Consider the following 27,360-nt stretch of genomic DNA (forward strand, 5'->3'; position numbering starts at 1 on the left):
CTGTCAAATCTGATGCAATGAGCAAACATGACTTTACAATAAAAGTGCAACCTGTATTTGGCCAAATCCTGGAGGAAACACTCACTCTGCACCTCCTGAAGCGAGTTTATTGTATTTGGAAGAAAGGCAAATAACTAACAGCAATAGAGAAGTGTAGCCTAGGAAAGAGGATCTGACTTTCTTTTTTTTTTTCCATCCTTTTTCAGCTTTAATTTTACTGGGGAAAATGTTAATTGAGCTAATAACTGTAAATTCAAAAGTCAATCCAGCTGGGTCTTCCCCATGTAAACCTTCATCTGCATAATCATGTCAATTCTTTTCCTGCACAGACCTTACAGTTCTCAGCTGCACTGTGCTTGAAATACCCACAGTGGCAGAAGCCACCGTATGTTGCCCCATCTGTGAAAATGTGCAAGCAGAACAGTGTTTTTTTTGTTTGTTTGTTTTTTGCATAATTAACTAAAAGGAATATTTCACTCTCAAATTTTAAAAATATAATTCACAAAGCCCAAGGAGATATTCTAAGGTGAACAAGCACAATTACAGTGGTCAACTAATAAGCACAAGCAATTAATAACATCTTTGAATGTAATACTTAAGAGCTGTTGATAGGAAAGATTGTTTTTTTTAATCAGAGGTCTGGAATAAAACCATTTTACTACACAAGAAATTGAAGCAATTAGAAGATTTGGGGCATGTGTTACCTATAATGTGTCTCTTCCTCGGGAATCATTACAGATTTCCTAGGGGAAAAAAAAATAAAGGAAGAATCTTTTAATCAAGCTTTTAAGAAACATGCCTTCTTAAAAAAAAGAACAGGGAATGCATTTTGAATGTTTTCTTTTGGACTTAATTCATAGAGACATAGAAGCCTGTTACACAGTTAGTGCTACAGCTACTTGAGAGATGAGTGGAGACTGTGTTTGATACAGTAAAATTTAGTTTGTCCTGGTGCTTATGAAGACTGATACAATGCCCTGTGACACCCAGCATCAGACTCAGGAGTTTTTAAAAATGTAGCAGCAGAAAGCATCTCTAATTTATTTTGTGACAACTGTGCGCCCCTACTCTCCCCTTGGTCTTCTTCCAGCCAGGCCATAAGAGGCTGCTGTCTCCCAGCCAGGCAGGACAGCTGAGGATTGCACCGTGGTGTAGTCAGGAGCCATGTCAAACCTCAGCCTGTATTCGGGGTGCGGAGTGGATAAAGACAAGGTACACTGTGCAGACCTGCTTCCCAGAGAGGGAAAGCACTGTGTCACCATCACACAGCCTTCTCCAGCAAAGGGAGAGCATGAAAGCAGGTTTCTCATTGCCCATTCACTGCCTGGTAGGGCACCTGAATTCAAATGACTGTGGCTTAAGCACATCCCCATGCCCTGGCTACAAAGAATGCCACCATGACTCTCCAGTGCTAAAGGCAGAGATGGTGCTGATGCCTGTGGTTGCCACTGAGTAAATGTTTACACACAGCACAGATTGTTTAGATGAGGTGAGGAATGCAAAGTGGCCAGGAGGAACATGGAGGAGAATGTTGAGTTTGGTAAGCTGTTACTCAGATTTTCATATGGAACAGCTGGGGAGATGGAAACAAGAGGCTATTTACATGTTCAGGCCTAATGGGAACATACTAAGAGGGTACATTTCATGCAGGAATGCTGCCTTGTGCGTACACCAGGAAACCACTCACTGCTTGCTCACCCAGCACCAGAGCCAGCAAGGTGATGGGCAGCACGTAGCACGGAGACTGGTGGAAGTGTAGCGGTGGGAAGCCAAGGGTGAACGGCTTTGAACTAAAAGAGTGGAGATTTAGGTTAGATGTCAGGAGGAAATTCTTTACTCAGAGGGCAGTGAGGCCCTGGCACAGCTGCCCAGAGAAGCTGCGGTGCCCCATCCCTGGAGGCGCTCAAGGCCAGGTTGGATGGGGCCCTGGGCAACCTCAGCTGGAGGGGGGCAGCCCTGCCCACAGCAGGAGTTGGGGCTGGGTGGGCTTTTAGGGCCCTTCCACCCCACGAAGCGAGATCTACCCTCTATCGCATACACACCGACACGACACTGCACGACACCTCCTTGCAGCGGGCTTTGTCTCCACACAGCCGCCACTCCCTCTCGCCCCACCCCCGGGATCAGCGCGCTGACAGCTCCCAGCCGCCCTGCGTCACGCCTCCCGCCGCCGCCATGCTATCCACGGTGGCGCTCCGCCGTCCCCTCGCCGCCGCCGCCCGCCTAGCCCGAGGCAGTCCTCAGGTACCGAGCAGGGCGGGGGCTGCAGGGCGCGGTGCGCGGTGCGGCGGGGGTCGGCCGGGCTCCATTTCCCCCTTCTGAAACCCGGTGCCGAGCGGAGGAGGGGGCCGGTCAGCAGAAATGTGCAGTTGTCGGGATGGAGATGCGAGGAGGTGGCGGGGCAGGGCCGGACCGCGAGGTGCGCGGCGCGGTCCGGAGAGCTGGGAAAGCGGAGCGCGGAGCGTGGCTTCCGTCACGTCCGGAGCCGACACGGGGCCGAGCGCTGCGCTGGCCATCGTCTTCCCATCTCTGCCATTTCCTCATCGCAGAGGCGGGTGCGCTGTGTGTTCGGTTGGGAAAGTGAGCGCGCTCCGGGGCGCTGAGCAGTGTTGGTACAGCCCCGGGAAGGGCCGCGGAGCTGACTATCTCCAGAGAAATGTTTAGTCAGAACTCTGTATTAAACTGTTAAACGATATACAAAAAGTTAGCCACTTTGTTTTTCTTTTGGAATCCTGGAATCTAAAGCTAATAGAGGCCTATTAAGAGGGATATTTCAAGAGGCAGTCATCAGGATGTCTGGTTTGCTTTTGTGCAAGAATGCATCCTACAAGTAATGACAGTAAGAAAGCCGTGATGTCAGCACTTATCCCACTCTCATCTCTTTTACTTGATTCGCAGCTCATTTCCATAGCGTCTTTGCTGGGGTCTGGCTGTCCCAGGGGTTCTGGGAAGACCCTGTGAGACCCTGGCAGGAACGGGAAGCTCGTACTTCATTACAGGGTAATCATTAAACAGTTCATTGGGACAGGTAGAGGGCATGTCCACGTTTGTTGCGCTGCCAAAAGGGATGGCAGCAAATAACGCACGCAGGAGGTATTTCCAAAGGAAAAAGCCAGTAGATACTCTTGCAGCAGAGGTCACCAAGCACTCTCAGCCCCCAGTAAAAAAACACCTCTTTGTGAAACAAACAAATGAACAAAAAAACAGTCTAGGAGTGGGACAGAAGATGGTTTTCTGATTTGAGAATTAGTTCTACTTATTTTTCCTAATGTTTTTTTTAGGTACTCGCATCTCTTGCTACAGGGCCCAGACAGAATAATGGCATTTTTTATGAAATCCGCACATATGATGTTAAGCCATCGAAGATGAAGGAGTTTGTGGAATTGATCCATAAGCACCTGCACCTCCGCACAGCTCACTCAGAGCTAGTGGGATTCTGGACGGCAGAGCTGGGAGCAATGAATAAGGCTGTACACATCTGGAAGTATGGTATGCTCAGCACTGCTCAGTGTGCCAGCAGACAGGGATGCTGAGACCTCCTGCTGCTTACAGGCTTTTGTCTCTTGCTTACAAAAGCTGAAAAAATCCCCACTGTGGTGCAATTTTGGTCAGTTGGATTGAGAGGATTAAGGCTGTTCTTAAAAGTGTTCTTTGCTCTGAGCAGATATATAGAATCATAGAATCACCAACGTTGGAAAAGACCTCCACGAGCATCCAGTCCAGCCGTCTTCCTACCACCGATATTTCTTCACTAAACCATGTCCCTTAGTACATCCTCTGAACATTTCTTGAACACCTCCATGGATGCTGACTCCACCACCTCCCTTGTCAGCTCGTTCCAGTGCCTGACAACTCTTTCTGAGAAGAAATTTTTCCTGATATCCAACCTGAATCTCCCCTGGCACAACTTGAGGCCGTTCCCTCTTGTCCTATTAGCTAGTTATGCGGGAGAAGAGGCCAACCCCCACCTCGCCACAACCTCCATTCAGGTAGCCGTAGAGAGCTATAAGGTCTCCCCTGAGCCTCCTCTTCTACAGACTAAACATTGCAGTTCCCTCAGCTGCTTCCCATCAGATTTGTGCTCCAGACCCCTCACAGTTCCATGCCTAGAGAACTGGACGCACTCCAGGGCCTCGATGTCTTTCTTGTAGTGAGGGGCCTCTGAACACAGCATTGAGGTGTGGCCTCACCAGAGCAGAGTGCAGGGGATGGTCACCTCCTGCTCCTGCTGGCTGCACTGCTGCCGACACAACCAGGATGCCATTGGCCTTCTTGGCCACCTGGGCACACTGCTGCCTCACGTTCAGCCGAGCATCGACCAACACCTGCAGGGCCTTTCCCTCTGCACAACCTTCCTGCCACTCTGCCCCAAGCCTGCAGCGCTGTGTGGGGTTGTTGTAGCCAAAGTGCAGGACTAGGCACTTGATCTTGTTGAACTTCATCCCACTGGCCTCAGCCCACTGATGCATCCTGTCCAGATCCCTCTGTAGGGCCTTGCTACCCCCAGGCAGATTGACACTTCCTCCCAACTTAGTGTCATCTGCAAACTTATGGAGAGTGTACTCAATGCCCTCATCCACGTCATCAGTAAAGATATTGAACAGGACAGGCCCCAGTACTGACATCTGGAAAACCACTCATGACCAGTCGCCAGCTGCATTTAACTCCATTCACCACCACTCGGCCCAGCCCTCCAACCAGGTCTTTACCCAGCAAAGAGTGTACCTGTCCAAGCCATGGGCTGCCAGTTTCTCCAGGAGAGTACTGTGGGAGACAGTGTTGAAGGCTTTGCTAATTCTAGGTAGACTACGTCAACAGCCTTTTCCTCATCCACCAGGTGGGTCATTTGATCATAGAAGGAGATCAGGTTGGTCAACTAGGACCTGCCTTTCATGAACCCATGCTGTCTAGGCCTCATCCCCTGGCTGGCCTGCACTTGTCATGTGATCTCACTAAAGATGATCTGCTGCATAACCTTTCCTGACACTGAGGTCAGGCTGACAGGCCTGTAGTTGCCTGGATTCTCCTTATGACCCTTCCTGTAGATGGATGTCACACTGGAAAGCCTCCAGTCCTCTGAGACCTCTCCAGTTGACCAGGAGCGCTGATAGATGGTGGAAAGCAGCTTGGCTATCATCTCTGCCAGCTCCCTCAGCACCCTTGAGTGGATCCTCGAGGATCCCCATGGACTTGTGGCAGTGGACTACTCCAGGTGGAGTAGTAGGTCTCTTAACTGTTTCCACCTGAATTGTGAGGGGTTTATTCTTATTCTCCCCATCCCAAACTTCCAGGACAGGGGGTAGAGTACCCCAAGGATAATTGGTTTGACTTTTAAAGACAGTTATAAAGAAGGCATTCAGAACGTCAGCCTTTTCCTTATCCTCAGCAGTCACATTCCCTGCTGCATCCAGTAAAGGATGGAGATTCTCCCTTGCCCTCCTCTTACTGTCAATGTATTTGTAAAAATGTTTTTTGTTCTCTTTTACCTCAGTGGCTAAAGATGAGTTCAAGCTGGGCTTTTGCCTTTCCAGTTTTCTCCCTGCACATCCTAACAATCTCTTTGTACTCTCCTTGACTTGCCCATCCCTTCTTCCACAGTAGGTGGATTCTCTGTTTCTCCTGGAGCCTCAGGAAAACTCCCTGCTCATCCACAGCAGTCTTCTTCCTCACCAGCTCATCCTGAGGCACAGGGGGATAGCCTGCTCCTGTGCCTTTAACACTTCTTTTCTGAGGAGTGACCAGTTTTCCTGGACCCCTTAACCCTTCAGGACTGAATCCCAAGGGACCCTCCTTACCATGGTCCTGAACAGTTCAAAGTCCACCCTCCAGAAGTCCAAGGTAGCAGTTTTGTTGGCCCCCCTCCTGACTTTACCATAAATTGGGAGCTCTATGATTTCATGATCTCCCTGCCCAAGACAGCTCCTGACCTCGGTCTCCCACCAGAACTTCTCTGTTTGTGAACCGCAGGACAAGTGGGGCACCTCCCCTGGTAGGCTCTTACCAGCTGCACCAGGAAGTTATCTTCCATACACTCTGGAAACCTCCTAGACTGCTTATTCTGCACTGTATTGTATTTCCAGCATATATCAGGGAAGTTGAAGTCCCCCATGAGAACAAGGGCTGGAGATCACGCAACTTCTGCGTGAACACCTCATCTGTCTCTTCATCCTGGTTGGGCGGTCTATAACAGATCCCCACCAGGGTGCCCTGCTCCCTGATCCTTACCCATAGAGATTCAGCCTTACCATTCCCAGCCTCAAGTTCAACAACATCAAAATGCTCTTCTAACTTAGAGAACCAGTATGAGATGAACTTTAGCAGGGTGCTTTGTGTCCAGTAGGTTCCTCTCAGATAGGGCCGGCTCTTGAACAACACATCTTCAGAGTCTCAAAACATGGGAAAAGGACTGAGACCTCCTCAATAAGATCATAGAGTCATAGAATCACTTTGGTTGAAAGGGCCCCTTAAAGGCCATCTCGTCCAACTCCTCCACGGTAAACACGGATGCCTACAGCTAGATCAGGTGCTCAGAGCCCCATCCAGCCTGACCTTGAGTGTCTCCAGGGATGGGGCATCCACTGCCTCTACGGGCAACCTGCCCCAGTGCCTCATCACTCTTATGTAAAAAACTTATTTATAGCCAGTATAAATCTCCCCTCTTTTATTTTGAAACCAATTCCACTTGTCCTATCACAACAGACCCTGCTAATGATTCTGTCCCCTTCTTTATATCCTCCCTTTAGATAACGCATATGAAGATAAAGCGTATAAGTGCAGACCATATTAATGCAAATGTCTATGTTTGTTTATGTGTATGTGTAATCACTCCCAAATTTTAGTACAGCATAGCAATCAGTCCTATAAAACAAAACAGCATGCAGTTTGCATGTTTAAACTCCTGAAGCTACACTGTGCTGAGCTGGAAGGCTGCTCCATCAGTGCAGTCATACCACATGCGTGAAGTGCTGTGTTGCTGCTTCACCATTGAAAGCAGCAGGCTTCTGACACTGTAATCATCAACTTTCTGTGCTGGTGGAGTCAGTGCTGTCCTGAAAGGTGCTGCTGAACTGTGAAAAAAAGCTGAGAAAGGGTATGCTGGCTGTGCTCTTCTCTGACCCCAAGGGTTTATGGAGACATGGGAAAGCGCACTCCTGTCATTTTTTCTATACCTGTTGTAGGCTGGGGCTTATCTGTATACTCAGAACTTTCTTTACAAAGGCAGCAGTCTGCTCTTTGAAACGAAATATTTTCACAGTGTCTATTTAACGTGATGGCTCATCCATCTGTCCTCAACAAGGGAAGGGGGTTGCTATGTGTAGATAGAAATGAGTTTACACGCATGTGTGGTTAAGAAAATGTCCTGCTACTCAGAAATCTTTGCCTTGTTCTTTCATTTCTTTCTCTTAAAAAAATAGTTTCTCAGAAATATTTAAAATGGAAAATTAAGGAAAAATCGAATTATTTTTGTTTCCTAATTATATTTATGTGTGCTACGGACAGCATTCTTCCCCCTTGCTTCATCACCCCCCTTCTTAACTTTTGAGAATATTTTGAGAATAATTGTTATGTTTTTCTCTCAGTTCCAAGATGCTGATATTTCTTGACGTTCTTTACAGTCTCAGATGCTGTATTTTTCTCTTACTGGCTGATGTGGCAATAAGTGCATTTTTCCTTTTTTTTTTTTTTTTTTTCATGTCTTACAGACAATTTTGCCCACAGAACAGCAGTCCGGCAAGCACTAGCCAATGACAAGGAGTGGCAGGGACAATTCATCTCTCCAGCTCTTCCCCTTATAGAAAAGCAGCACAATGAAGTTGCTTATCTGGTACCCTGGTGTCAGCTTGGGAAACCTCCAAAGGAAGGGGGTGAGCTTATCTTCTCTTTTACTGATTAAAGCTGCTGATGCTGACTGACTACAAAACATGGCTTAAAGTTTAAACCAGGTATTACGTGACTTTATAACCCCTTATGTAACAAGCGCTTGTGTGTACACTCATGTAACGCTGGGTGATGTATGAAGTGTTTAAGGATCATCTTACACTAACTTACATCAAAAACTAACTGGAGCCCCAACTGTAAGGTTTGAAACAAGGTGTGAGTTGATAAACAAACATGCACAATGACAACCCCATAGTAGTGTTCTGAGCCGCCATCCTGGGCTTGCTTTGTTCACCCATCAGTGAGAGGATGCTTCCCAGAAACATTAAAAAAAATATTTCTCTGTTTCACAGAGGCTTTTCTCATTTATCACTTTGTTTTGATGCTACCCCAAACCCCCCAAACCTACTTGTTGAGGCACGTAGAAGTCAAGCATACTTAGTAGATTATAGCTTGGTTGTAGATGTCCTGTGTTAATATATTTTGTTTCTCTCTCTAGCAAATGTGATACTAAGAGTATTGACTATTCTCTGATTTAGGAAAATGTACAGACTCTGCAGTTTGCTGCATGAGTAAAATGTAGGCCCTACTTTAGCCCTCAGCATGTACACAGTAACCTTTGTTATTTATTTGCCCAAGATTCTGAATGTTATGTTATGTTACAATTTTATTTAAAACAGTCCATTTTTCTGTTAGAATGGGATAGCTGTCAATTCAAACACTTTGTTCCATTTTAGTTTTTTTTTCATCTCCAGCCTGTTGTTGGAGAAAAATACCAGACAATGTATTGCCATAGGACAGTTGTCTAGATTTCTATTACAATGTTAACAGTTGTGATTCAGAGTAACTATGTGAACCGGAAGGAGGCAGATAAGGTACCTACTAGCAGGACAATTGTATTTTTTTTTTTTTATATCACACTGTTTGTCCCCAGGAAACAGATTGTTTGGCAGAGCAGAGATGGTAAGCTAGTTCTGGTCTGTTGCTTTTGACTTCAAATCTTGCTGTGGCCAGATGTCGAGATTCAAAAGGGCTTACAATGTAATAAACCACTTCAATTCCAGAAAACATTAGAAAACATCTTAGAAAAGGCCGCTTTGCATAGTTCCATCAGCCACCCAAAACACACCATCAGGTATGAGCATTAGTGATTCCTGCCAAACAAGTGAACGTGCCATAAATTTTCATGTGGACACTCCCCTTTCAGCTGGGGTGTGTGGGAATCCTTCTGTACCACTGGGTCCTGGTGCGTCTGTGTACACTGGAAATAGTTGAAGATCCACTTCCCTGTGCTCCTGTGATTCTCTTGTGAGATGCTGTGCAGGCTGCGTGGAAGGAAGCACATTCATGGCCTGCTCACCCCAAGTAGCAGGGAGTAGCAGTACTGGTTTCACAGTAACAAAAGCATGGCTGTGAAAGACTGAAAAATGGTGTTTTATGTATTTCCTTCTTTGAGGTCATCTTTTGTCTTTTTGTGTAGGTGTGTATGAATTGGTTACTTTTCAAATGAAGCCTGGTGGGCCAGCTCTGTGGGGTGAGGCATTTCAAGCTGCAATCAATGCTCACATCAACACAGGCTACACCAAGCTAATCGGTGTTTTCCACACAGAGTATGGGTTACTTAACACAGGTAACAGTACTACTCAATTTCCAATACAGACTTTGGTATAGGAAGTGGGAAGGAAGGTGAAAAACTTCTTGTCCTGGCTCATGATTGAATGGCCTGATAAAAAACGTTGCTGTGGATCATGAAAGCCCTGTAAACAGTCCTTGAACCCAGCTTTGTGTATTCTGTTATATGTTTAAGCCAGGTGGTGCAATTTTAAAATATTCTCTGATCTCTTGTTAGAGTCAAACCTTTTAAAGGCTCAGCAAAGGATCATCTCACCACATTCTTGCTTGGTGAATTGCTTCTGCTAGTTACAACACATCTAACACATGAGGGTGGACAGCAAAGCCTTGCATATTGCATTACAATGTAACAGCAACAATGATAAGCTGACTTTATTTGTCCTTTTCAGTCCAGGTGATCTGGTGGAATGAGAGCCCAGATCACCGGGCAGCAGGAAGGCACAGGGCCCATGAAGATGCCAGAGTGGTAGCAGCTGGTAAGAGATGATGGGTTTAGAGAACTCATTAGTGTTACTTGCATTCATGCTGAGAAAAGTATTATTCTTCACTGGATTTCTTTCTTAATTAAACGTGCATTTAATTTCAGTACGGGACAGTGTCAGATTCTTGGAATCCCAGCAAAATATACTCCTGACTCCTCTGGCATGCTCACCACTGAAGTAGCCTACTGAATGATGGTGGAAAAGGTGAGATGGACGCACCACACTGTTGGCAAGTACCATTGCATGGATCATCAGTCATACCCTCACAAACTGTATGGATTTTCTTCAGAGTCAATGCAAAATGCTTATCACCAGCACAGTAAAATTCTGCACCCCTATAGTTTATGGTGATGTTCCAACATCTCCAGAAGTGAACTCAGATCATATCACTTCCAACAAGAAACTTAACTTTACAGATCTTTATTTTAAACCCTTCACTTTTTAATATTTTTCTGCATACCTAGTAGGGTCTAGTGAGTGCTCTTTTCCAAGCTTACAGCTCAGAGCTAGTGACTTGTAATCATCGCATCATGGGTATTACATACTGGCTTAAGAGTGCCCCCGTATATCCTCGTAACACAATTATGTTTTAATCAGACATCTTGTTGGGATGCTTTATATTAATTCTTAGTAATGTAAAACTTCATTGTGGCTGGAATTGTGTCAAGCAGGTGCTGCAGTGTAGCTGGTTAGGCAATGTTCTGAACTGAGTCTGCCCTAACTTCAGTCCTTTAATTTTATATCCTGTAAACATTTCTTTAAAAACTGTAGAATTAAGTATTTTAATAGTTTTTTAGGGTGCTAAAATTATCTATCCCAAATTCACCTCATCTATGCATCCTTATCTTCTTTGAAATACTGTCTGCCAGACTGTTACAAACCAAATAAATTTGTATGAAGTGTGAAGTTTTGGTGTTTGCGTCTCAAGCTCTTACTGGTTTTGACCTGTGGTAAAAACCATTCTGCAATTACAATCTTCTGCAGGCTTTGCATTTTGGCAATCAGTGGTCCTGGAGCCCTTAAGATGTTTTTTGATATGCTACAGCATGTAGCAGCAGAACAGAGGGCACACAGGCTGTGAAACTGGTTACACTGTGTGTGTACTGGTATGAAAGCACCCCCTGCTGAAATGTGTGCCTTTTTTTTTTTTAAATTACACTGTTTTACCAGTACGGAAAATGATGAATACTCAAGGTGCTGGAAGTATAATTTATTCCAAAATTTGTATGTTTTCTGGCACAAAAAAAGATGATGAATACAGCACAGTACCCCAGTCACGGGCTGAACACTGCATTAAGGCAGAATAAACAGGACACTTTAGCTGGCTTTTTGAGAACAATTTTCGTAAAAACATAACATAACTGATTGGATTCTGGAATTTAATGATGGTGGGACAACAGGCAGTTGAAGCCAAAGTTTTTAAATCAGTTTCCCTTTCAGCAGTCAGACCGCTGCTCTGCTTTCTTTTCCAAACTGCTATTTAAAATCGATGCATTATTAACTTGAGGGACTGTCCTTTAATTTGATGTTAGCTAAGATTAAGGGTATTTCAAACCTTTATGCTCAAACACGACATTTTGCTTTGTCCGTGAAAGTAGGTATTGAATATTTATAGCAAAGAGAAAGAGCAGTAATCAATATGGCTGCATCTCTGTGATGGAAATATTCCAGGGCAGGTACCTGACTTTGGATTTGTTGGAGACCTTTTTACTTACTAAATTTAGAAGCTTAAAGCAGTGCTTGCATTTCAAATCTTGGACCACCTCACTTACTTACCTGAAAATAGCATGTGCCCCATGCTAATCTGTGGAGATGCTGGAACCTGCTCATACATTATGCATGAAAGTTCACACCCGATGAAAACAGGGCCAAATGAACTTCTGAACTTCTTATTTCAAAAGAGTATATGTATAAATGACACTTGACAGACCAAAGGTACCAGAACAGCTTTATTTTTACTTAATACAAGGCAATTAGAGTGCCTTTTAATACTTCACATAACAGTTATTAGCAAATACAAATATATATACTTTTTTTTTCTTTTAATGAAAATGTCCACTTAAGGATTTAACTCAGAAATTTCAGTTGTGAAATCTCACCAGATTTTTGCAAAGTTAACAGATATTCCAGTGCAAAAATAGATCCCGTTACAGATAGCATAAAGTGCTTGGAATGAAGGACCAACTACAATTCAGGAGGCAAAGATAAGCAGAAAGTGGTGGTTTAACCATGGGGAAAAAGTGTAACAACTCCTTACTGAAATACAAATGTACTACAAAGAGGGGTGCAATATTTCAACAGCAACACAGTTTAAAATAAGTTAACACCTCAGTGCAGTTTCATTATCCAGAGTGGTTCACAATCATACTGTACACGACTCGAGTGATTTTTCCCTATGGAGAATTATAAGGGTAGGCAAATGGTTGTCTGAGGTTACTCCACGACAAATCTGTACAAGAGTTGTTTTATGCTGTCCGTTCAGTATGACTACAAACAAAATGGACTAGAGTTGTGAAACAGTTCAGGTAACATCCATGTCTTTCTGATATTTTTGTCACAGATACCAAACTACCACCTGTGAGAGACTATGAGCAAGACAGTCAGAGGGCACAGGAACCAAGAATCTCTTTTTGACCAGCTAAGCTAAAAAAGACACTGTTGTTTCCTGCTAAATTAATCATTTATATGAGCAGTCGCAAAGAGCAAACCACAGCTCTTTTACGACTAAATATGAATCCTCCTAGAACTTGCTGTAGTTCTACATGCATTAGGTCTGTGCAGTGCAAAACTTAACGCCCTTCACTTCAGTCTCTATGCTGAGATTTTCACTTAATTCTGATTTGCAATAATGATTTCTAGCAGTGGTAAGTATTCAGTACATGCTATTTGTCTCACAGATGGCGTAACATACAAGCAGCCTGCTGTTGAAAAGTCATGGCTGTAGCTCAGCTGCTTGGTAATTGTTCTGCACATACAAGTTTGGTGCAGACTCATCCTTATGGGGGTACGGGTGCCATAAAGGTAATAACAAAGCATGTTTTAGGTGAGGTATACCAATCCCCATCACTCTCCTTTCTATCCCCGTTGCAATGTAATAGATAGATAGATAAAAAATAATTAGTATGAAAAAGGCACTTCAGCAGAACATGTAGTAAGCTATCACTTTATCCAAAAGTAGGGCGCAGCAGGGACTTGTGCTAAATATTTAACTGTTTGTGTATTAAAAACACTGAATTGGTCAATGTTATCAAGTACACCTAGAAATATGTACTCAGCCTTCTTAAGGCTCACTCCAGCCTCTTCATCGTTGTTGGGCTGCTATGGGCATTCACAGAAGAAAATGGTCCGTGACGCATTCATGGTGGAGCATTAAAAACTAGTGCAGAACTTGCACAGGTATTTAAGGCAGAGGCATGACACGCAGGAATTGCCCAGGAACTATGCTCGGATTCATGCCACATTACTGAACCTATTTCTGAATGCAGAATCAAGACAGAAGGGCCCATAAGTTTATTAACAAAAGCATACTCTCCCATAGCTGTTGTACAAGATGAACAAGATTTTTTGTTTTCACCATGTAATCTTCCCTCTTCTATTATTCTGACCTCGTAAAACTTCTAAACTCGACTGATGTCATTTGTAGCTCTCTTACTTAGAACTATGTTGTTCAAGATGAGTTTTACTGACAGTTTCTCACATGAATTAAGAGTGTGGTCTCCAGTTAGGGATCGCCTGCCAACTGACGCTACACTGCACAACAGAAGCAGAAACTTGCACATTAATTTACTATTATACCAGCTCCCATGAGGGAAAATGTTAGGTCAACAGCTTGTAGTACAGATAGCGGCTAACTGCAAGAGAGCAAAACTGCCTGGATCATGAATGCAGCTATTGCTGAACAGAGAGAACGAAAGCACAGCATTGCAGGCATAAAGTAAAGAAATACTTGGACTACAAAGATCAACTGAAAGCACTTTCAATCCCTAATTATGCTACCTACCTATTCAAAGTCATATAAATAATACTGTTAAAAAAAAAAATCTACATTTCTAGTTTTATCTGGCAAAGCCAGAAATGGCAACACTTTTGCTAAGCAGTAACTTTAGATGATGGGTACCTTTCTGGTGCAAAGCAGGGGTTAAAGAGCGGACATTACATATCTGAGTGGCATATCATGATTTAGAATTTGCTCTTGGTATTAGCAGCTTGTACAACTACTGAGTTTGCTGCTGTGGTCTGCATTCTTGCCCACTCCCTTCTGCCAGGTGTTCATGCAGCTGCTGCAGTACCTCAAAGGAGCAGGAGGGTACTTAACTACAAGAAAACCCAGTTGGAGTAGGTTACTGGTTGTGATGCTGGTGGGACAATCCTGTGCATTTGTAGGGTTCACAGTTCTGCATATCTCCACTCCGAAGTAGATATATGGACATGATGGCCCATCTCTTGCCATCCCATCAGCACAGCACTGCTTCGTGGCCCCAGATATGTCACCAACTGACCTACACCAGTCTAGGAAAAGCAGCTGGTCAGCTAAGGTTTTAAAAACAAAGGTCACAATGCTGGTGACGTCTCTTGCCACTGACTTTCTTGGTACATTCATTGCCAGCAATGGATGTAGCACCAGGGAATTCCCACTCCTGACATGCATGTTTTTGAGAGTAAAACATACATGTCTTTAATAAATAACCACTGGCCATGATTCCTCAACGAACTGTTTTTGCAACCCTAGTAAAAACATACTGTACAGGACAAGATGCAGTATGGTTGAAAGCCCGCAGCATCTGGTGGGTGCTTTACCACAGCTTCACAGAGTTGTACTGTAATGAGCTAAATTCAAGTCTTTCACTTGAGAACAGTACAAGACGACTCCACGAGGCACTGCCCCTAAAATGGAATTTTGTTTTAATTGCATTGAATTGCATTGCATTGAATGGTTATCAGTAGAGTGTCCAGTTTCTCTCCCTCTAGCTTCTTTGGGAGTAACCTATCCCCAGGCAAAGGAAGTCTGCATTCTGCTCATTATTTCTTGGATGAAAATGGCTCACACACAACTTTCTTTTACCTTCTCGTCTTGCAGAAAGGAATTAAGGATTGCAATGTCTACCACAGTCTGGTTTTTGTGCAATGACAGGTCCTTAGTGTGGTCGTCATCACTTTGGTCCTTAGCAAAATTTACAAATACCTGCAAGAAAAAGGCCACGTCACAGATCGCTCTGGATTTTCATTGATTGAGAGCATTCTATACACTGAGATTTCTGGACTAGTCCCAGGATTCAGTACTTAGCTTGCTGAAATGCCCTTAGAAGATAGGTCAGGTAAGTTGGTTGATTTACTCCTACCTCTGCAGGACCATGGTTTTGGTGCACAGGCCACTAAAAACTTACTTGGTCAAGTGTGGTCTGAGAAACAGAGTAGTCTTCTATGTGGAGTCTCTTTTTGTTCTGGGAGAGAATACTGAATATTCTGGCCAGTGAAGACTGTGAAGATGGTAGTTGGTACTGCAGCATATTCCGATGCTTCTCCTTCAGGACACTTCCAGGGAATGCATGCCCAAAGAATTCCTCAACTGGCTTCAGGTCTGGGTTAGCCCCTGCAATTCTCACCACTATGGTATAACCATCTCCAAACCTGTACACAAGAAGGCCAGCAGAGGAGTTCACGTAAGTGGCATTGAAACAGATGTACAGCTTAGAATTCAGCAGCTTTTCCCATAGCCAGAAAAGCAATGGGAATGCTGCATGAGGGATTAAGTCTGACTGTATCTCTATAAAAATGCAGACAACTCTGTGACGTAAATGATAACAAAACAGCTACCTGTTCTTTAGATGCTGGACGCTGCCCAGACACCTGAATCGCCCATTGACCATTATAGCCATTCGAGTGCACAGTGCTTCACACTCTTCCATGCTGCAGAAAGAATTAAATTCCTTAGTGCTGGAAGGAGTGCTGGAGGGCCGAGAAGCTGAGCCAAGCTTTACATCCAGCGCCAGCTGGATGCAATAGCTGTGGCACGATGCAACAGGGTTGATACTTGCCTGTGAGACGTAAGCACCACTGATCTCCCCTCTTTGATTACACTCAGAGCACAGTTCCACAAGAAACGGCGTGCTTTGGGATCCATCCCCGTTGTTGGCTCATCCTGCAAAATGCATACAAAAAATAGGATATGCTGTTCCATTCTACCAACAAATTCCTCATCTCTGAAATGACCTGGCTATTCTCATCATGCACATTAGAAAAGCTGAAAATAAGCGAGTTTGATGCATTTTTTAAAATGAGAGAACAACTTAAAAGCATGTTTGCTAATTTAAAATTTGAAGAACTGAGAAGTACTGTTTATTTTGCAATTATAACGCATTGAAAAAGCCAGTTCTAAAACAAGTTAAACTCAATTAGTTAAACTTTAAATTGAGCTAGAAAATGCTGGAGGGCCATAATGTCCTGCGTGTATAGAAATCTTTGAAGCAGTGGTGAAGATGCTTCAGCTGTTGCCAGTTAGGCATCATGTTTGAGATCTCCACTTACCCACTGATTTTCCACAAACAGAAATCAGGAGACACATTATAGTTTGAGCCTCCATTCAAATAGGCTCAAACAGGTTCAAACAAGCTCAAATAAAGATTCCCTGTGTTCTTTGCTTATATTTAGGTGACTGATGACATATTCAGATTTTAGTTGGTCACAAAACAGCCAGTCTTCGTCTGAGCCCGATTTTTCTGTTTTCAAATGAAAACAGAATGAGTAAAGGTTGAAAACTCACCAGGAATACCACAGGTGGCCCTCCAATGAGGGCTATTGCTGTGGAGAGCTTGCGCCTGTTCCCTCCACTGTAGTTGCCTGCACATTTTTCTCCATATTTCACAAGGCCCAGTTTCCGAATTGCCCATTCGCCAACCTACAAGAGACAGTATAACATCTTCATGAATCAAGCACAGCAACATCTACACAGTGATGTGTAGCTTTTCTTACAAGCTTTGGCTTTAAAATGATTTTTCAGAAGGGCCACTCATCTGAGGCTTTAATGGGGCACAGCTCTAATTTTGAAACACCCTGTTCACCCTCAGATCTGGGCATATAAATACTGGCCCCAGAGGGCCCATACAATCAGGTGGCTGCAGCTTAGTTAGCACAAGTTCATGGAATCACAAAATATCTTGAGTTGGAAGGGACCCATAAAGATCATCGAATTCAACTCCCAGCCTTACACAGGATCACACAAAATCCGAACCCTACGTGTGAGGGCGGTGTCCAAATGCTCCTTGAACTCTGGCAGCTTGGGGCCATGTCCACTGCCCAGGGGAGCCTATGCCAGGGCCAAAAGTGACTGTGCAGTTTAGCACCAGCTGAGCCCTGCTAACTACTGGTGTAGTGGTCTTAGCAGCACATGCTTTATCCAGCTTTTTAGTTGTTAGGGCTTGCAGTAGGGACACCATCTCTCCTGACACACAGCAACTGGCACTGCTGTGCATTTCAGCCCTTCAGACAGATTGGTCTGGTTTGTTATTTAGAAGTACTTACACTGCCAACTGTCAGCCACTTGTTGCATTACAGACTAAAAAGTGTTTAGCAAAGAAATTCAGTTACTATTTGCACCATAACCAGAACCAGGTCCCTGTGCTGGGAGCATAGCACAGAAGAACCTTCCTGCAGACCTCAAAGGAGCTTGCAGTTTTCACCTGTCACTGTTCTCAGAGCTGTGTGGGCATACTTTGGACACCAGATCTGGAAACAGTTCTGCAGAATCCAAGACGCAAATGGTGAAAGCTGCTGCCAGCCCAAGGAACTGGTACTGAGAAGTGTACTGTATGCTACTGACAACTGTTATTAATTGATTAAATACTGTTAGTGTAAGCCTATATGTGAATGCAGAAACAGGAGCAATTTAATGCTACAGTGTGATCACTCGGAAAGAAGCAGGCCGCTATAATAATTATGTGTACTGTGGGATACGTGCATGAGAGCAGCAACAGTTTGACACTGGGGTAGTCCTACAGTGTTTCATTTACCTTGCAAACTTCTTTCTCGGGAACACCTCTGAGGAGTGCAAAGAACTCCAAGTGTTCTCGCCCTGTCAGCAGTTCATTAACAGCATCAAACTGTGGACAGTAGCCCATGTTCTGATGGACTTCTTGGATGTTGGACAGGATACTGTGAAATAAGAATACCATTAGTTATGATTTTACAAGTACACAACATTTAGATGATAAAAGGAGGAAGGTGAATCAATGGGTCTGGAATCACTGGACTAACAGTGATTCCTACAAATCTGTCTTTGCCAAATTCTTCTTTTCTTTTTATAAATATGATATCAGAATATGGTAGGGTAGGTACTCAAAAGAGACTACTAGACTAAATCCACTTTGCTAAGTGGGTGAAGTACTTTAGTAGACTCTGCAAAAGGCTGAGGCCAAGAGTTGAAAAGGAGAAAGTGGAGTAGCATTTAGATTTGTTGGAAGCAGAACAAAGATGGTGAAAGTTGAAGAAGGAAGCAGCAAAGGTTCTTCTCTAAGACAATGCAGTGAAAGATGTATTGTTTTTCACCTGTTCCCTTTGAGGAAAGCTTCTCCTCCTGTCACATCTGTATCACCAGTTAGCATCTTGAAAGTGGATGACTTGCCAGCACCATTTACTCCCAGAAGTCCAAAGCACTGGGGATATTAAAAAGCAAATGAGCACTGAGAACAGGATCCAGCCCTATAGTTTTCATCACTGAGAAGACTGGAGGCAACAACCTTGACTCTCAAGATAATCTGCAAAAAGTCAGCGCATCTTCTAAATAAACTGGACTTTCATTTTAAGCATAAATCTTCAGGCTGGGAAAAAGTATCAACTATAGCATTACCTTGATGCAGTGCCAGCATAGCATGTCTGTGCTAAACTTTAGAAAGTGACATAGTTTGACCTCTGGTCCTAAAGGTTGCCAAGTTCTCTACCATCTTCAAAGGCAGAGAGAGACTAAGACATAAACTGCTTCAACTTCCAAGCCATTCACTTTTGTGTAACTTGAACACCACCTGCTTCTACTCTCACTCTACTCTGTGTTGTGTGTTGCTCTTAAATAGATCAAAAATACTGAAGCAGTAAGTATGACAAATAAGCTCACCTCTCCAGGAGGGATTCCAACACATATCCTGTCAACTGCTGGCTTTCGTTTCATTCTGTAAATCTGAAACCAGAAAAAAAACAACAATGTAAAAGAGAACTATAACTAGAACCATGCATATTTAACACTCCAAATATTCTCCCCTTTTGATTCCATTAGACTTCCCTTAATGAGATTCAAGATGGACTGCACAGTTTTGCATAAATGGGTCTTAGAAATGCAAAACTTTTCTGTTACCTTGGTCAGCTCCTTGATTTCCAGGATGTCACTCTGTCCTCCTCCACTGATTATTCTCTGTCTTTCTCTGTTTACATCCTCGTCTTCATCATTCACAGGAGGTAACTTGGCATAGACAGGCCTGGAGAGAGCAACACGGTAAAGCCTTGGCAGAAGATGAGAGAGCTTAATCTTCTCCCCACTTCATGGCAAAAGCCAAGGAAAACTTCACCTGACTGCAGTGGAAAAGTGAAGCAAACAACCTACCTGGGTTTGATGAAGAATCTGTACTGGATGAGCACAGTAATGAGGAAGAAGACTACACCCTCCACTGCCATGGCAAACAGGTTTCTTCCCACCAGGTCCCACGACAGAGGGGACACAAAACGATTCTCCCCTGCCAAGATGAGAAGAGCACAATCACCTTTCCAGAGCAATGGGAGCTTGCTATCATTTCTTCCTGCAGAGCTCACCAAATCAGGCACTGGAGGAACTGCGTGCAATCAGTTAGAGGAGGAAGGGGCCAAACTATACAAGTTGTGGCTGTGTACACATTTCTTGCTGTAACAAAGTTGGGTCTGAACATGTCCTCTTGGGATAAGTTGACATGGACACTAAGAATTTGGTCTGCCAAAGAAGAGCTGGCCCACATTCTCAAGAAGCACAAAGCAACTGACTCAGACCTCACATCTGCATTCCAGAAAAAAAAAAAAATCAGCTCTACAGAATCTTAGCCACTCCTTCCACTTAGCATAATGATCTTCCCCATGCATCTGGATTCTAATCACTGAAAGTTCTGGGGACCTATCTGCCAAATTTCTTTGGTGTTCAAAACAGCCTGAAGAGGACAGCTGAGGATACCTGCCAGCTCTGATCAGCGCTGTGCTGCAAACTGTGTACTCTGATCTCCTGAAAAGTCAGAAGAGCAAAGGGTGCTCATCCAGAGCAGACTCACACAATTTCACTCACCAAACCTCTCCAGAGCATCAGCCATGGCCTGGTTTTTCACCATGTCAATAAGACCCCGTCCCAGGCAGAAGTGAGGGAAGATGAGGAAGACAGACTTCAAGATGTCATTGATGTTGTTCAGCTTCTGTTAAGATAAAATTATGTTCCAGTGAGCCATCTGAGCAGAGAAAAGCCACCACCTGCTGAGTGTGATGCCATGTTGCGAATGACCACCTGCAGCCTGCTGACAGCATTGCAGTCCCACAAGAAATCAGGGATTAGAAATGTTCTGCCAAGAGACAGTCCCACAGCTCCTCCAGACAGTCAGTGTTGTTCCTGCTTTACTCAACATGCTATTAAAGCAAGCAGTCTACACCAAAGGAGGGATTTCTCCAAATGTTCAGTCTAAAAGGCAAGGCCTGCAAATAGCAACATGCAGAAAGGCTACAGGTTGAGGAGATGGGAATCTTGTGGTTGCGCAGACTGGTTATCTCAGTGGCTGTAGGAAGCCCCTCCACAGTCAACAGTGAATGCTGTAATCCTTTTCCTTTGCTGTTTTCCAGTTGGCTTAGTTAATAGGTCAGACTGACAACAGAATCACAGAATCGTAGGGGTTAGAAGGGACTTCTGGACATCATTAAGTCCAACCCTCTGCTAAAGCAGGTTCCCTACAGTAAGCCACGTGGGAAAGTGTCCAGGTGGGTTTTTAATATCTCCAGAGAAGGCGACTTCACAACCTCTCTGGACAGCTTTCTCCTGCGCTCTTTCACCCTCAAAGTAAAGTCCTTTCTCATGTTCATATGGAACTTCCCCAATAGGCATCTGGCTTTGGAAAAACTAATGTGAGATGCAGAAGTTCCCAACACAGTCAGTGAGATATTTATCTCTGAAAGCAAAACTGAGGACAACTAAACAAAGCGCTTGAAATGCCTTGTAGTAGACAGAAACTGCCCCTTACAAAGAAGATGCAAGAAATTCAATTTAAACATGCTTAAACATGTTTAAAACACTGTAGTAAGGGGTACAAGCTGGGCAATGTGCACCAACGTGGAATTAGACTGCATCAGCACAAGACAGTGAAGAGTTTCTGGGAAGACTTACATTGTTGGTGAAGAGCTCCAGGACAAAAGTGGCCACACTACCATTGATGCCAATGAAGAGGTTCACACTGGTCAGCACAACATACGCTGTGCTGGGGATTTTGAACACGAAGGAGGCTGGATACATGAGAGGGGTGATAGACCAACTGCAAGATGAAAGGCAAAAACATCAGGTAAGTAACTTCCAAACCTAAGCGTCTCCCTCATCATCCTGCAGAGGAGAAATCCCTTACCCATAGAGAAGCAGAAGAAGAGCGAGCACAGGCAAGTTGGAGGAGGATACATAGGACTTCTGCTGGAAGCAGATGAAGATGATGATGACGAGTGTGGCTGGAACAATGTAGTTGCACTGGAAGGTGAAAAATACAGCTTTAGATTTGTTTCCAGATGACAAAAAACTAATGCATCTTTCTGCTCTGAACCAATGTTTTTCAACATTCTTCAGTGTCCCCAAGTCTACTCACAAGGGGAGATTCACAGCAGTGTTACACGTGTAAGCTACAGTGTAGTATGCAAGAATTCACATTTCTTGGTCCTCCAAAAGTAGTTGATAAGACTCCCAAAGGTTCTGGACATTACAGACTGAAAAGCCCGCCTTGATTGAGCAGAGCAAGGGGCTACACAAGCAAACATTCTGGGGCAGATATTTTCAAGTGATGTTAAAAAATGTCATTGATGCTAATGCTGGAGCTTTTGGCTGCCCTCCAATCCCCAGTTCAGTGTTTTTTTGTCCCACGTTGGTGAACTACCGCCCAAGAGAGTAAAAGCAGAAGTCGAAGGCACAACAGTTATTATATGATGAATTAACATAATGCCCAGTGGCCCCAGCCACACTTTACACTTCAGCAGACACCCTGCAAACACAGGATGGAGGACAGTTTAGCACAGCCACAAAGCATAGTCCAGCCCTTACCATATCCCAGACAAAGTTGGCCAGCCAGTAGATCACAGGCTTCACACCACTGATGAACTGCAAGTGCTTAGCCTTGCTAACACGTTCCTGGATAAGGAACACAACAAAGCTGGCAGGAACAAAGGACATGGCAAAGATCACACATATGGAGACTAGGACATCCACAGAGGTGGTCATCCTGGACAAAAAAATAAAAGCAAAGTGTTTGTATGTTGGTATGTCTCCCGTGAGATTAAATGAAGCAGCTCACGCAGGCAACGCGGAAACTCATTCTCCTTTTGCTGTTCTCATTTTGCAGGGTATAGGATGACCATACCAGGCCGTGTTAACTACAGGGCTGTTCTCCATCTGCACAATGAAGGCAGTATGCACAGCCTGTAAGTGTCTCAATAACAGCACCACAACCTGGAGAATGTTTGGTCACTTCAACACAGTAGTCCTTCTGCTTTCCTCACCATTGCCCTATGTAACTTTGTTTCCCACATAATGTATTTCCTAGGGTTTGGATTTTTTGTTATTATTTTTTCTGTGTGGTTTTGTTTTAAAGTTCAAAGGTATCTTTGACTGTCATCTGCCACTGCTGTGCCGTAAAATTTGAAGGATGTATCTGCACACAGTTTATGAGTCCTGATTCAGATTGTAATAGTAATGAACTTGTCGCTATCTCAGTAATTCGGAGTAAGACCCCAAGGCTGAGACAGTGAACAAAACTAAACAGGACTTATCAATGACTCTAAGTAGAATGATAGTACTGTGGGACAAAAGAATGACCATATCCATGGTGAGTCAAGGATGAGTCAGGTGATACTGCTGAAATTCTCCAAGAAGCAAAAAATCAGGATTTCATTTGTTCTTAAAAATTTTAGCTTGAGGTACTCAGACACAGAAAGCTTGCACAGCACTGAGAAAAAGGGAACCACATTCATACAAAAAAGACATTCCTTTTCACTCTGAGACCTGGCTGCCTAGGGACTCTTTGGAGAGAAACTACTGCAGCTCTGAGAACACAGCAGTGTGAAAACAGTGGTGAGAGGCTGTTTGATACAGCTGATCATATTTACACAAGCTACATAATAAGAGTAAGCAACTTCTGGAACCCTTACATAACCAGTGCTGACTCTTATGTTTTGGTTAGTTATTCTCCTCAAGTAGTAAGGAGTTAAACTAGAGTCAAAAAGCAGTGCTGGTTCAACAGCAAGTGCTCAGCAGCACATGCTGCAGCCTGCCCAGACCACAGAAAAATTAAGCCCAATATGGTAGAATCTCAGTGCCACCAGCTACTGACTGCCCATCAATGACGCTACAGGATTTTTTGTGTTGCCAATTTCCAGTAATCACCAGCTGATTATCCCAAACCCAACCGTATTCATGTTAGAACTTACAGTGCCACTTCAGAGAGCTGCTGCTTAGTCAAGTTGAGTGGGTGATTGAAGGCAGTGATCCCATAAGCACTAGGGTTTTTGCCCTGCTGCAGGTTGGCCCGAAGGATGGCATTGTTGATCACGTTCAGGAAGGAGGCAATGGCATGCCAGCCCTTGTTGTTGAACCACACCTGCAAGAGACCACATCAGTGTCAGAAAGGCATCAGGTATACCAGCTTTCTCTCTTGAGCTTATATAACTCCTTTCTTTCCACCTACTTTGCTGAGGGACTGGACTTATAGTTTGACCGATAACCATTAGAGGCTTCTGGAAGGAAGAGTATGCTCCTTGAAACAAAGCTACTGATCCTGCATAGAACTCCTTTTGGACTTCGATCAGGACTCCAAAGAAGAAATAGATTTCAGGGAAACCAAGAAGAACAGAATCTGCATTTTCTCCACTAGCATATAATTTAAATGCAGAGAGCTCTAGTCTGCACAGTTGTCCGTGGCAAACTAAAAATAACCTCAGGTTACCAGAGCTTCAAATAATAGACATAGCAGTGAGGATGGCTGATTTACCTTCACGTTGTTCTTCGTGTCCAGGCCTTTCATGAAACTTGCCAAGTTGTTGAGAAACCGATCTCCAGAACTCCCCTGCAAACAGCAGAAAGACAGTTACTTCCTCTCTGATAGTACCTTCCCTGATTCCCTGGACTCTGGGAATCACACTAGGTTTTTCACAGCTCTAACAGTTTTCTTTCCAGTCTGCAGCCTGTATCTTCCAAGAGAGAGGTGGTAAGAAGGCTTCTTCCCCTATACCTTTTTGCAATCCCACCAGTAGTATAGGTCAGCCTTTGGCCGTTTTTTTTTTTTTCTTTTTTGCCCCAGTGATAAATATTAACCAGGGCTGTGGGAAACCTCCAGAGGCACTGCAGCTTAGAGGCAATCTCAGAAGAAAGCAGTGGCCCAGATTATCTTCTGAGCCAGGACAGACTCAGCACAGAAGCACTGAAGTGAGGTTTTAAAAGAGCTGACAACAATTTGCTAATTCTCTTGAGACAGCCCTCCCTGTCCTGCCAAAAAACACTCAGAGGTGGCTGTAACTTCCATTGGCTTGCAACTGGTGTCAGGGAGAACCTGTGTTAACAACAAAGGTTGGGCAAGTGTCAGATAAGTGTGGTCCTGAGCCTCCTGCTGCTCTCAAACACTCAGCCTGGAAAACCCCAGCTCAGAGTTGATGGGGAGAAGCTGCTGGAAAACTAACATACATGCTCTTCTCCTTTTATAGTTTCCAAGTCACCTCTTATGTAACAGAATTCTGTCACAGCGCAATCTGGGTTTATGGAAACAGCTGCTCACCTGTGCTAGCTCCAAGATCTTCTTCACCTGTTTAATGGCATCAGTGACTTCATTGCTTGGAGGAAGCACATGGGAACTTCTGGCTCCCAAGGAAAAGCCTCCATACCTGAGAGTACAGATAGATAGTGAAGCACAGACCCAACTACACATTCAGCTCCAGAAAAGACCACTTCTCCCTCTCTATTTGTCTCCTATTTTTGCATCATAACCAAGACAAGTGTCTCCACTCTTCCAAAAAGAGCAAAGTATGATCTTTCCACACTGCTGTTTAGCTCTGCTGTCTCCTGCTCCTTATTTCTGAGGTTAAATACTCAGCTTATGACTGCAATATTCTGTTTGCAATGACACAGACTGTCTTTAATGAATGCAGTTGTCCTCTGCTGCCTGTGCAGGCAAAGCAGGGCATCCTTCTGCTTCCCTTGCTTGGAAAAACAGCATGTGCTGTGAGAGAATACTGCTATTGCAAATATTTTCAAGCTGGTACTGGTCTCCGCATAAGGCAGCAGGCTTTTCAGCAGTGTTTCCTGTGGTTGTCCCAGTTTATCCTTAAGAGTGCCCCCTGGACACTGAACAGTTGAGAGCCACATATAATAAACTATGAAGCAGAGTGAGTCTGTCCAGAGCACTCTGCTCAGTACTGTGCTCAGGGGTTAGTGGACATGTACAAGCTAGAGAAAAGGCAGTAACTCACCTGAACTCATTCACCCAGATTTTATTCTTTAAACTGCCAAGAGAGAAAAGAAAGCAGATGTGTTATACATGGAAAAAGAAGAGACAACTGCTGCTAGTGCTTCAGGCACAGCCAGGGAAAATAGTGCAGTACTCCCTCACATCTGGCATGTATCTTTAAGGTACCTTCCCACCCAAACCGCTCTATCACTACATCCCACCACTAGTCTCTAGTATGCACCCACACTTAACCATAACTTGCCTAGGCTATGCACCCAGGCTTGTCCAGCACTCTGCCTGCAAGGCTCAGGACATGCCCACCTCTGTTCCCCAGAGCTGCCAAGTCATCACTATAAAGCAGGAACACCTGAACTGTGTAGATCAGGACAGTTCGAGCTGAGTAGGTCTGGCCCACCGCGGAAAAGTTTGGGTTGCCCAGGCCTATTTGTCTGAGTTATTCAGCATCCTATTGACAGCAAGCTGCACTTGGTGCAGATGTAAGAGACAGGGTGTGTTTAACAGTTACCTTTTCCCAATGATCTGCGCGTAGGTCTTCACTAGATAGTCTGATATATTGCGACCTGTCAGATTCTGAAGGATGTCAGCAGTGTCTTGTTCTCGCTGGCGTCACCAGGGAAACAGAGATGAGTGTCCATTAGAAAATGCATCCACCAAATCAGACAGACTGTGCTCAGTGCAGCACACAGTAACCAGACCCAGCTACTTTGCTCTCCAAGACCATCACTTCAGAGCCACTAAGATCTATCCTACCTGTGGGGGTGGCAGCCCGCCCGCACCAGGGGGGCACACAGGCAGCATCTTCTTGATCTTCTCATTGCTGCACTCGCAAGATGGAGAAGGGTTCTCCATGCTCCAGTTGCCTCTCAAGATTTCCAGGACTGAGTCTGGGACTGAAGCAGTGGTCCATTCCTTCTGTCCCACGGTGCAAGGAGTGTCTCTGTGTAAGGACAGAAGCAAGCCAAATGCACTTTTAAAAACAACAACGGTGGCTTTTGCTTAATAGTAATGTAAGTAACAGATACCTCTGTACGCAGGACAAGAAGCAGGCTGCAGGCCAAAGAGAGCTTGACATCACTGATATAAACAGTTCAGAAGAAAAGACCAGGTTCTAACAGATCCTAGAGTCAAAGTGATTGAGTCTGCTCAACACTGAGTTGTGCTGGATTCTCTCCTCATTAATCTCACAGCAAACTGAGTGCTTTATTTCAATCAGCCTCAGCACACGCTGCATTCAGAGCTGAGAGATGATCACAGCAGACAGCTGCTTCTTGGATGGCCTCTGCCCCACGGGCATCAGAACATAGCTCTCCCTCAAGTTAGCCTAAGCGGACAGATCATCTGTAGCTCCCCCCTAGAACCCACAGCCAAGTAACTCAACTCCTATGTTTGTTTTGAAAATGACTAATTACGTCTCCACAACTGGCCAACATTTAGGGCATGGGGCTCCAACCACCACAACCCCTTCCACACTGTCCTATGAAGATGAGCTGTGGTTCTTCCAGCTTAAGCATGGACTATCCCAGATTGTACACTCTTTCTGCACAAGCAGCCCAGATCTTCAGCTACTTGCCCAAGGTCATGCAGCAAGACAGTGCCAGATCTTGGAAATACCACAAATGCTGCAGGCTCTCCACGCTGTCTGCTGGCATTTGTGGGGATGCTAACCAGGGTTTCTA

General features: G+C 44.4%; 2 protein-coding genes across 3 annotated transcripts in view; one reads left to right on the forward strand and one right to left on the reverse strand.

Moving 5' to 3' along the window:
- Nucleotides 2,092-10,898, forward strand: NIPSNAP3A (nipsnap homolog 3A). Its single transcript, XM_021379421.1, has 6 exons — nt 2,092-2,244; nt 3,282-3,489; nt 7,704-7,865; nt 9,359-9,508; nt 9,900-9,986; nt 10,097-10,898. Exons 1-6 carry the CDS (start codon nt 2,176-2,178, stop codon nt 10,171-10,173), a joined length of 753 nt encoding a protein of 250 aa, XP_021235096.1. The 5' UTR covers nt 2,092-2,175; the 3' UTR covers nt 10,174-10,898.
- ABCA1 (ATP binding cassette subfamily A member 1) overlaps nt 11,929-27,360 on the reverse strand; it is a 92,658-nt gene continuing 77,226 nt past the window's right edge. For both annotated transcript variants that reach the window (XM_021379420.1, XM_021379419.1), the window contains exons 31-50: nt 26,435-26,621; nt 26,190-26,284; nt 25,686-25,718; nt 24,995-25,100; nt 24,215-24,289; nt 23,655-23,824; nt 22,273-22,450; nt 21,593-21,708; nt 21,361-21,505; nt 20,281-20,404; nt 19,579-19,708; nt 19,333-19,453; nt 19,096-19,158; nt 18,534-18,640; nt 17,999-18,140; nt 16,753-16,887; nt 16,028-16,131; nt 15,807-15,899; nt 15,377-15,620; nt 11,929-15,174 (exon numbers count right to left, since the gene is read on the reverse strand). In XM_021379420.1, the coding sequence (XP_021235095.1) occupies nt 15,034-15,174; nt 15,377-15,620; nt 15,807-15,899; nt 16,028-16,131; nt 16,753-16,887; nt 17,999-18,140; nt 18,534-18,640; nt 19,096-19,158; nt 19,333-19,453; nt 19,579-19,708; nt 20,281-20,404; nt 21,361-21,505; nt 21,593-21,708; nt 22,273-22,450; nt 23,655-23,824; nt 24,215-24,289; nt 24,995-25,100; nt 25,686-25,718; nt 26,190-26,284; nt 26,435-26,621 (2,509 nt within the window). In that variant the 3' untranslated portion in view covers nt 11,929-15,033. The remainder of the gene's footprint in view (nt 15,175-15,376; nt 15,621-15,806; nt 15,900-16,027; nt 16,132-16,752; nt 16,888-17,998; nt 18,141-18,533; nt 18,641-19,095; nt 19,159-19,332; nt 19,454-19,578; nt 19,709-20,280; nt 20,405-21,360; nt 21,506-21,592; nt 21,709-22,272; nt 22,451-23,654; nt 23,825-24,214; nt 24,290-24,994; nt 25,101-25,685; nt 25,719-26,189; nt 26,285-26,434; nt 26,622-27,360) is intronic.

This window comes from Numida meleagris, chromosome Z (genome assembly GCF_002078875.1).
Source record: "Numida meleagris isolate 19003 breed g44 Domestic line chromosome Z, NumMel1.0, whole genome shotgun sequence".
In the NCBI taxonomy this organism is placed as follows: Eukaryota; Metazoa; Chordata; class Aves; order Galliformes; family Numididae; genus Numida; species Numida meleagris.